The 12,090-nt window shown below is 38.5% G+C and overlaps 1 protein-coding gene across 3 annotated transcripts in view; it reads left to right on the top strand.

Moving 5' to 3' along the window:
- The window catches only part of LOC149800333 (uncharacterized), a 31,405-nt gene extending 19,604 nt beyond the window's left edge, over positions 1-11,801 (top strand). For all 3 annotated transcript variants that reach the window (XM_089959932.1, XM_089959930.1, XM_089959931.1), the window contains exons 8-9: positions 10,681-10,840; positions 11,251-11,801. In XM_089959932.1, the coding sequence (XP_089816058.1) occupies positions 10,681-10,813 (133 nt within the window). In that variant the 3' untranslated portion in view covers positions 10,814-10,840; positions 11,251-11,801. The remainder of the gene's footprint in view (positions 1-10,680; positions 10,841-11,250) is intronic.
- Positions 11,802-12,090: the final 289 nt, after the last annotated feature.

Raw genomic sequence — 12,090 nt, 5'->3', positions numbered from 1 at the left:
GGATTCGCTCGCATAGTATCATTTGAATTCGCGGCAGGACTTCATCGCTGTTGCTATATTTGGATCGGTAGGCACATGTCTGAAAAGAAGTGGCTGCCAATAGCGCTGCTACGGTATATGATTGATTGTAGCATGCTTGTATCGTTGATTGTCAGCGACGCGATTATATCATACCGGGCGCAGACTGAAGTCTGGTTACCAGAACCGGAGCGTCTAGATAGCATAATTGACGAGTCCAGAGCACACATTGATGCCGACGAGGAATATATCATCGAATGGTCCAAAAGGATATTCAACCAACGAAACCGCGAGGCAAAAGATCTCGGTAGAAGAATAATCGGTAAGTTCACACAAGGTGGAAAAAACCACGACTACAAACGATATTGCTCACGGCTGATTATAGATGACGCAGAATATGATTTCGTAATCAAGGACGCAGTGGCAAAAAATAGATACGTGAACTGCGAAACAGCTTTCTTGTCCAATGGAACGAGGTTGGGTACAGTTGTTACCTACAGCGATGGAGACAGCCCGGCGTATCCACATTTGAGGGCGTCTATGCTGGGTTACGCCGCTATCAATTTATTCTCGATGATAAATAGATTTCCCGATACCGCGGTTAGAGTAGCCGTTGATTCATTTTATATAGACGTAGCGTATAAGGGAAACGTAGCCGAGTTTACTAGTCCGGATGAGAGTTGGGGTACATGGAGAATTAAAAATGAAATACGACGCGATTATTCCCCGTCAGCGGATGTCACCGTTGAGAACGACTACTTACGCGGTGATAAATTGTCAGAATGGTCTAATGCACCATCGTGTTCTGATCCAATTTGTAGACACAAGACGGTTTATTTAAGCGGCTGTGGCGGGTCAGGAAAGACGACTCGGGCAATTGAATTATTTCGAACGCGGGCAAGTATAATCGTGCTTACACCGACCCATAGACTAGCGCGAGAGATAAAACAACGAAATGTTGACGCCGTTACTTATCACAGCTTTTTTCGATACAGCGGCGGTGAGTGGACTCCTGATCGAATGGGTGAAAAATTTATTCCCGACATTATCATCTGGGATGAGATATGTACTGTTTCGTTAGATACTTTACAAATGTTTCTTGAGTGGTTGCTGCGCGCGAATACAGCGGTAATCATGTGTGGGGACCATGGCCAACCACCACCATTTGTCGGCGAGGGTCCACATGAGTGGTTGAGCGGGTTCGTAGACTATTATGAAGAAACCGATACTGATTACCGAGCACTTGATGAACAACTGCGCGAGGTTAAAAAACTAATCAGATTACAGCCGGATAGAGTTCAGTGTGAAATAATCCGCGAGGTGATTCCGGAAACGCCGTTGAATGAATTCTGGGAAACATGGAGACCAAACGATTTGATTGTAGCGAGTAGAAAGATAGTCAGAGACACACTTCAGCGGAAGTTGTTTGCGTTGCATAAGGAAAAGTTTCCAACGCGTCCAGTGCCGTTATGTTATAGACCCGCGGACACACGGCGGCAGAACATTGAAGTTGAAATCCCGGGCCCGACAGCGTCAGGGACAAAAAAACAAATTCTCGTGCTGAATGATATTGTGCTCGTTGATATCAGCGTCGTCGAGGACGCGCTACGTGCTGATAAATCCCCGTGGACGCTAGGATACGCAACAACAATACATTCCTCGCAGGGACTAACCATCACGGACACAATTGTTTGGATAGTTGATAATCGCATCGAATGGTCGAATCTAGTCTATCTTGCAGTGTCCAGAGTACGAAGGATAAATCAGCTTCGAAGAATTGTTATTGACGGAGCCGGTGACGGAGTCACTGACGAAGCCGGCGACAAAGTCACCATCGATGCAAGCGTCATTGATAGAAAACTCTCGGGTTACCGCCAACAGGATAAAAAAAAACAGCGGCGTTTTGATATTGATGCCGAATTAATAATCTCGCTACGACAACAACAGAATAATCACTGCGCGAGTTGCAATTGTATAATGAGTTGGCGTTATTCGGATAAAGACACTCGCCAATTTACCGTGGATAGGATCGATAACAGTCTCGGTCATGTCAAAAACAATGTGAGGTTGACCTGTCTTGAGTGCAATAGACGCAACGGCGCTAGTTAAGACCACGTGGGGGCAATTGAGTATCGTTAGGTATCACTTGTAGTTGCTCGCGTGTAAATCCGCGCTGAGGAGCAGTTGAATCCAGTCTATAGATCGGTGGTCTACCAGTTGATCGTGTTATCGTTGATATGTTATGTGTGGTAACACTCCAAATAGGATCGGTAGCCCTTTTTTTTACCGCCTTCAAGCTCTCCTGGTTCATATAGATATCTAACAGTGACATCGCCAAGAATCGGCTTAGAAACGCTATTTATTTTTGATTTTCCGGGTATATACTCGTATTTAATCGCGTCGCTGGGCTTCATGTTGATTGCTCGGGTAATCTCGTTATTTAACGCTGCAATTACACCTGGCAACCTTTTAACCCATTCACGAGATCGTTTTTCTTGGATGAATTCCTTCGCGTATTGATATCCAAATAACCGTTCAGCGAGAGTCCGATTGAATCGTTCAACAATTGCCTGATCACGATGTAGCGCAGTATGACCTCGTCGTATCGCGACGCTATGATGTTTCAGCGTTGATAAAACAGCGCCGCGAAATTCACTACCGGGATCAACTTGTAATAGATTTGGCCAGCGCAGAGGACCTCTTCGATAAATTCGCCCAAACGCATCGGCTACTTCAGTTGCTGACTTTGTTTTTAACGGCTCCGCTTGTTTGTATCGACTCGCAACATCAACTACGGTTAGCGCGTATTTGTAACCGTTGTCATGCGGCAGAAATAGTATATCAGCCTGATGAACTTCATTAGGTACGCTGACATCAAAGCGCGAGAAGTTGATTTGTTTAGGCGGTGGTAGATAGATTTGCCATATAGCCTGTTTGGATAACCAATTAGCCGCAGTGGTCTTTGTTACCTTTGCAGCGCTTGCAAGCTTACCAATTGCGGCCTTCCCCTTCCAGTATCCTCTCGGAGAATAATAGATGGAATCCATCGTTTTTCTTGGATGATTGTTATTAATTACCAGCGCCAATCATTAATTTACCTTTCATAGCCGATTTTACCAACCATGAGGCCAATTTTTCTTTGACGGATTTATCAGGAATAGCATTTAGCGCGTGAATTAATTTTACATCCGCGATATGACGCTGTTGCAGATCGCTACTTTTGTAAGCAACATCATGAGCATGACACGCCTTATCGATAGCGTTTATTGGATACTCACCGGGTTTGGGCTGATTTTGATCATCGAGTCTAATATCTAATCGTGTTCCGGGGCCACAGTAGTTATATCCTGGGAGGTGTTTTTCTCCTGGATACTTTGCCCACGGTGTTCCGGGGAGTTTTGCCAATTTGGCTGCGATGTCACCTCCTCGCTTTTTTTTAAAACATCTCCGGGTCTAATAGAAATAAATCTAAATTTCTTTGTACCGCATTGTACACACTTGCCAGTAAGCGCCGATCTATTATTTCTTGTTGTAACGGTTGTCATATCATTTGTGCCAGTACGCACTCTACACTTTACACAATATAGATCCATAATTTATGTATAGAGATATGAATATAATTGATTTTTCGGCGACTAAAACAAGAGAACCAGTTAAGCATGTTGCAGCGTTACCAAACTCGATCCGGATGATTATCATCGGACCATCTGGATCCGGCAAGACGCAATTGTTACTCAATTTAATAATGAGATGGATGAAGTGGGATAAGTTGTATTTGGTTGCTCCTAGCGTAGATGATCAACGATGCTACGAGGTGTTGAAAGATTTCAACGAGAATGCATCAGCGATCGCTAAAAAAAATGTTATTGAGTTTATTACGGATATCAATGATGCACCGGGTATTGATGATATTGATGGCGACGTTAACAATCTAGTCGTGTACGATGATGTTATGTTAGACAATCAAAAAAACCCAGCTAGAATATTTTCCAGAGGCAGGCATAAAAACACTGACGTGATATATGTCACTCAACGATACACTCAGATTCCAAAAGTAATTAGAGACAACTGTAATATTCTTGCTGTGTTCAACGGCGTTGATACACACACGCTACGAAATATTTGGCAGACATGGTGTGGCGGTGACATGGACTTTAATACTTTTCGAAACTTTTTTAGTCATGCTCAGTCGACCCCACATGGATTCGTAACGATAAATTTACATGATCCTCGGACACGATATCGTATCGGACTTGACCAAATATTCGGTTAGTTGTAAATAATTTTCATTGTAAATAACCACTTAGCAGCAGAGGGGGTAATGACATCGACGCGGTCGTCGATGTGCTTACCGGACGCTGACGACGCTGGGGATCGACGCGCAGAAGGTGTTAATTAAACCAAATGACGACGCGACGATCCCCCAAAGACGTCGTCGTTTTTTTTTTACCAGGCGCTGACGACACTAGATCGTTGAGTTGCAGAAAGTAATAATTAAGCAAAATAACGATTGGACAAAATGTCCGATTCGCCCCCCCTGCTGCTAACCTTGACAGAGAAGACAATTGAAAAACTTATTATACAATGCATAATATAGAAAAAGTATTAAAGATGTTATTGTCTGATATATGGCTGTCGTCACTGTATCTATTATATTTTCATCGCCCTAAAGGATGCCTGAAACAATAATTTGGTTGATTGACTCTACGTTCATTGATTAAAACATTGTCTTCAGAAGGTGAATAGGGATGATCTGGTTATATATTATGATGGAAGAAGAAAAACCTTTTCAAGCTGGCTTACCATATATATATATATATATATAGAGAGAGAGAGAGAGAGAGAGAGAGACAGACAGACAGACAGACAGACAGACAGACAGCAAAACACAGCATATTAAATAACTCTTGAAATCATGCTGAAATAAAGAAATATGCAGATTAGAATATAAAGAGACATGTGTTTTGTAATAAGTCTTAATTCTTACAGGCACAATAATCAATAACCTGTAGTTTACTCTTCCCTATGAGAAGCTAATAATTCTGGTACCAATTTGACCAACACAAGTCTTAAAGACAATTTAAGACTTAATACATTGGATCGAACAAATACAAGTCAGACGCAAATGTCAACCAGACACTGTACTCAGTTTTAGAGTAAATTGGATGTGCAAACGTTAGTTATGCTAGTTCCATATCAATTCAGCTGTTATGAAAAGGTGTCGTTTATTGATTTTCCTTTTCTGTCTTCGTTTTCGTGGCCATCTTTCGTGGTGCAACAGCGTCAAGTATAAAAGAAATTGAAAGGGCTTCATGGCTTGATGTTTGCAATCAAAATATTTCCGTCAAATTCTATTTTGCTCTTTCTGAGAAGAAGTCCTTTAAAATCATTTTTCTTTTTTCTTCATAATTGCTATATGCATCAAATGAACAGTTTCAATCTAACATCCCTTCACTGACACAATTATCCATTGTAGGGATTGTCGCATATATACACGCAATAAACTGACAACGAACAGTGCGAAACTAGTATCTAGCTAACCCGAGCGCTTTCGATCCTCTAAAGAGCATTTTTCAAAGGCAAATACAAAACATAGCCAAGACAAACAAATAAAACAGAAAAACGGTAATGTTGGCGAAACTTTACGTGGATGTTTCTACAGGAATTCAACCTTTTAACTCTAGCATGCGTCAAATAGTTTATTTCAGCTTGCTGCTGATACTGGAATATATTTGTATTGACTCTTTACTAGTTTCGCACTGTTCGTTGTCAGTTTATTGCATTTGCCTTAATCAATCCCTGACACACGTGATCCCTTGCTTGGATACAGTGCACATGAAAAGATTGTTATTCGGTTATTCGCCATATGATTTGTATTCTTTATATATATATATATATATATATATATATATATATATATATATATATATATATATATATATATATATATAAGAATTATGACATTTACTTTTCTGTGTCCAAATAATGTCTCTCATACAAGCTCAGATGGACCCGCCACTTTTTTTGTTGAGGGACATCATAAAATCAAAGCTAAGATCAATGTATAGAACAAACTCAAATCACAGACTTGTCGTTTTGATTATCAGGTCAACCATAGGTTAATTGCAGTCATTATTTTGAATTCACGATTACATTCGTGATCAATCTTATCAACAGCTGTGATAATGTGTATTAAGCTTTGAACGAAATAAACAATACTATATAATGAGCAACATACAGATGACACTTTCTGCTCCATCGAAATTTAACCATTATACCATAATACCTGCGTCACCGTAAGAAAGGAACAAAAACAAAACAATGTTCTACAGGGTTTATTTCCAGAGTTTGGTCAGTGTTGTGCAGTACTGCTTAGAAAGAAAAAAAAACTGTTCGTAGTTTTCAATACAAATCAAATCACACATAATTATAATCTACACAAACCCTTTTAGTTTCTCTGTCGTAGTTATGTTGGCCGTATTTCACGGTGGATTGATATCAAATGTGCAAATTTCGGACGACTTTTTGACTTTCATGAAAACAGAGTTTAGCTCTTTATGAGAGGAAGTAGTTTAGGATCACTATTTTCTTTCGAAGTCAAACCAATGTTCACTGTCACCAATAATCAACATGCTCCTCTCACTACACATGTATTTGAGATTTTCAGACATTATCTTTGTACGTCGTTCTGCTTTCTGCCATCCAAGTTACTTCAATACGCAAGTGTTTCCAGTGGTAAATCTTGGACGAAGAGGGACTTAACTCTAATTAATTATGGTATCATTTGTTACGCAGAGGAATATATTTATGTCTTCGGTGGTGTCGGTTTGGATCATGATGGAATACAATCTCGTGTGTGGCACTGACCTTCACACATATGGAAACGAATACATTCTCAAGTGAAAGTAAACAAATTACAGTTTACGTTTAGAAACATCATGCGAATCATTTATATTCCTCTATTAGACCAGTACGCGTTTCGAATGCCACAAAGCTATGCTGCATGTAGAAAATACAATCCTAAATCAACTACAACTGAAACCCCCACAACTAGATGTAGTTGTTACACTTTTGTGCTGTTCGTTTGTTCCAGTCATATACAAAATGACTAAACATTTACCTTTGACATAAACATATGAACATAATACATGAACACTTGATATAATGGAACCTATGTAAATTCCAGGGCAAACACTAACGAAGACATTCGTTACCCACGTGTCATGCTGAGGTAAACTACAAGCGTAACAAAAAGCAATGAGAAAATGTAATGCGTTTACTTCGGAGTTCATGAAGATGCCTAATGTAAGCTTGTATGAATAGTGTGTTTCTTCCCTTTGAAAAAAGGTAAACAAATCAATAAAATGAAACACACACTAAAATTTCATGTTATATTATTCATCCCTATGGATGAATGCTATACAACTTTTCATTCATTTGATTTCATATTGTTCGATATAATTTTTTAGTATATGCTCATTTTTTCCCCGTTAACATTGCATTGTCAGAATCGCTCAGTATTACCCGATACTGAACTCGCACGCCAATACACATATAGCATTCACGTGCATAAAGGAACTACTTTCTATTGTAAACAAACAATGGCCGCAGATGCCAGCACCTTTGATTTATTTACAAATCATGTACACTAGCGTAGTAGGCGTTTTACGTTGTGGTTGTTTAAATTTGTTTCTGAATGAATTAAAACAGATGTTTCGTGGACTGCCACACACCAGGTGCTTTGGTACATTCTGCGTTAAATTTGCTGATACAATGTTTCTGATTTAGGCTAGCTGCAGTACACAACAGACGCAAGAAATGGTCCTTATAAATAACATACAAGTGACAGGTCATGTACTGTCTTCTTTAGCTGGTGATAAGAACGGCAAAAAATATACTTAAGTTTTACATTCTGAATTTCCTCAAAATGTACTTTCTTAGTTCTGCAATTCAGAATTACGTGAGCCATGTCAAAGGTTCTTAATCTCGATTACACATTTCAAAATTGTACTGTAATTTCGATGACAAGTTCATTTACATCCTCCTTACTGCACTCAAAATGAAATAAGCATTAAATTCTATAGCGTCTTTTCGATAATTGCAATTGAAAGACTTTCTATTTTTCCCACATTATAATTTCAAACATTCAATGACAGGAACAGAAACACATTTGCAGATGTCAAAACGCTTCTCCCTGACTTCTTCAATCCCATTTATTTAATGTTGAATTGTCCCATATAAATTCAGTCCATAATCAAAGACTTTCGTAAAATCGAAAACAATACCAACATCTATTCATTCCAGATCAAATGGAAAAGCTGATATTGATTCAAAAATGGAACGTATCATATACTATGTTTCTCATGGAACCCAGTCCACGATCACTGTGTATTTCCGATTAAACATCTTCATCTGATGGTCAAGGAACTACTAAGCATGTCTCACGTCTCCCAATCTGTTGAAGCATCCCTCGAGAAACATTTACTTTCTCCCCTTATCGATAGTGGCATCCGGGACATACTTATCCCTTCACAGTATTACAACTCCGCCCCCCCCCCCAAAAAAAAACCTGATAAAAGTACACTAACTCAACAGTGATTACTAATATACGGGACATGTGTAACACCAATTAAATGTAATACGTTATGCTTATTCATACCACAATTTTCATCAGAACTACTGTACCAGATTAATATTACCAGATTATTCTTATATACTAATGTATGTCTGACAAGAAAAACCTCACCGGGTGATAGGAACTCGAATATTACTCATCATTTAATCCATGCAACATCACTAAATTCAACTCATCGGTTCAGGTATTAAACAATCACTAACTTTAGACAAACTAAACCATAACCAATATCATGGCATTACGTGACATAGGCCTGACTTACTTTATAATAAATTCCCAAGCATTCAATATACAACACAATTTTATCACATAAAACGAATAGGACGAAATAATAAATTTTCGTTCGCACACCGCGCATTACCATGAAATGCACAAAATTCCCTGACTGTAAGAGGAATTTATTTCTTGGCATTTGAATGTTTCCGAATTTACATCAAATAAGAGTGCATCGGAAATGTACCGTGGGCATTTCTTTCTTGATAGCAAAACAGTTTATTGTTGTCCTATATGGAACGCCGTCTTCCCCACACGATAGACTATACATGGCGTCCAGGATAACAAGCGAAAAACAAAAACCGGAAAGCCCAACCGAACTAAGGAAGATATTGAGAAATTTTCTTGCATACTCACGTTGTTTGAGCCCGAGACTCGAACCCACACCGACAGACACAATGGTTTCTGATAGGCAGAACAAGTTATTTTCATGAATATTTGAGATGTCAATGAAACGTCATAGCCTCACAGATTGCCTTAGGTTCTTTCGTTGTACTTAAGGCTTATTTTTGTGACATTGGCAACAGAATAGTAAGGGGACGTCCATTAATTATGTCAACACTTTTTAGGCAATTTTTACACCCACCCCCTCCACTCCTTGTCAACAACTGTCAAACTTTCAGTGACCCCCCCCCCCCAGCAATTTTACAACACATGCAAATTGGGGGGGGGGGGTCATTCGCCTGAAATGAACAAGAGTCTGTTATCAAAGTCTACAATATTTGTAAAGGCATTAATGTTACTGCATCTGGTAGAAGAAGTTGTATGCTTGTGTCGGCTACATAATTTATTTTTGTATTATGTTAAAGATAACTTTATAATAGTCAAGCTCTCAAGTTTCCTAGACTCATTTATCCATCCTTGGAGTGATAGCTCATGGACTTCAATATATATAGCATCTATACATATAACATAGATGCTATTTAATAGAAGTCCATGGATAGCTATACTATTTAGATGTCTATGGCTCAGTGCAGTCTTTGAATTTAGTAACAGCTTCCCTTAAAAATATGTCTACAGTCTACACTCTACATTGAATAAAAACAAAATATGATGATGCAAGACTATGACGTCTTGGCAAGAGTTCAACCGGTTTAGGATTAAACTGGTGGGATGTTGATGGGCGAGCGTGTGCCATACCAACGCACCGACTAAATTCCTATTATTTGATTTATTAAATTTATTGTAAAAAATAACATTGTTGACGTGAATTTATCTTGAACTCCCCCCTCCCCCATGTCACCAATTGTCAAACTTCTTCAAACACCCCCCCCCCCCATTTTGTTGACATAATTAATGGACGACCCCTAAGCACTCATTTATTTAAAATACTCAACCTAAAACCACTAAGGCGGATGCATTCTTTATACTATTACTAAATATGCTCAATAGTAACATTAACATACGGTAAGCATCAATGTTCAATTGCAGACAAGTACGAATTTAAGTTGTCTTACATGCAGCAGATATAACTCTTCTGCGAGTACTGCACACACCACTCTTTTGTAAATGGAATCAATACTTCACTTAGGACATTCCATATAACCTGGAAAACATCTGAGAACATTATAATGATCAGCCTTTGGGGTCACCAGCAAGATATTTATAACACATCAAGTTATCCATACATCAAAACCAATAGTACATATTAGCATTAGAAGGTATAACCTCCATCGCCCCTTACCAAATAATCACTTACTGTCATCTGACATGCATCCAACAAGGCACAAATACCTATGTTGCATACATTTCAGTGCAATCGAGATGTCACACGGGGGTAAATGCGGGAATACTGGCCGCGCTATCAAGGAGGCTAAATCGCTCACTGCATCTGCAGATTCATCTGCCAACATGGAAGCCGTCAAGAAGGAATCCATATCGAAATAACACCATCATGGACTGTATGCAAGTATTGTGAGCCTCGCTCTTTTATATATTGGAAATCGTGCCTCTTTTGTAAAAATAGTCGTATGTATGTATGTATGTGACTCAAATATGGCAGTCTCCATCTCCATTAGCCTTTATTAAAGTTCATCGAGCATGTTTCGATATGTTGAACAGCTTTTGAAATTTGTAGTAATGACTGGCATATCTGACGACAAAATCGACATTTATCATTAATGCTTGCTATTGTTGTGGTGTAGATTAGAAACTGAAATTAATAAATGTTGAACACGAAAGTCCACGCCTGAAGGATGGCATGTGATGCACATGCAATGAATGACATCTGTTGATTGTAAAATTATATATGCAATGTATCTACCAAACACAGAATGTCACGAACATTTAAAATTCAGTCTTTCACAAATCTTGTATTATTTCAGACACGTGAAAGTGACTCATTGTCTAAACGAGAAGCAACCACGTATCCTTAGAGAAACAACCAAACTACTTCATTGCAGCATGTACTCCTTTCCAAGATTCTTATTAAGATCCCTCAGCGCGCTTCCAATATGGCTTAGTAACGCTACCGATTAACAAACTAATCTCTGATAGGACTTTGTTTATTAATAATCGTGTTCAATTTACTTACATTTTAGTCCTTCTGATTATTAAAGGTTTTGACTATAATCAGTGAAAATGTTTAAGTTTGCTATTATCTTTATGTATTGTTGATTGTATACAGTGTCTATTCTATTTCACATATCATAGTGCTGGATTTTGATAAGCTTTACAAATACAATCAATAGACAGTTTGATTGAATGTGTACATTTGTGATTTTTAACATTAAATTTTAACAAAATACAGTAGGCCGGGTATGAACGAGTCGATGGATTGATGCCAAGATTTTACACGAGCACAATCTGAATTATGAATCCTTTACTGAAATTAATTTTTTCCTACTAAATAATGTCTGATAAGTCGGACCAAACATTTCGTCTTCATTGTTATTTTTCGACCTTTTCCTATTGGTCTATACAATACTGACTTACCTGATTCTATATTCTCAAACATTGTCGATCCCATTGTGCAAGTTCAAGCCCCAACATCGTCTTGGATGATGATTGTGTTATTTAGACTTTACCAGAACAAAATTTCCTAAAATACTGAATTTCTTTATTTCTATAAATCAGGTCTTTTTTTTAATTTGCAACCAGTTTAAGTTTTCGGGCTCGCAGATATACTTGGCGTCTTGTGTCTCAAGAGTTTCGAGATTAGTGTG

Source organism: Sinohyriopsis cumingii, chromosome 5, assembly GCF_028554795.1.
Source record: "Sinohyriopsis cumingii isolate HCF-2022 chromosome 5, ASM2855479v2, whole genome shotgun sequence".
In the NCBI taxonomy this organism is placed as follows: Eukaryota; Metazoa; Mollusca; class Bivalvia; order Unionida; family Unionidae; genus Sinohyriopsis; species Sinohyriopsis cumingii.
This window is presented reverse-complemented; position numbering and strand designations above follow the sequence as displayed.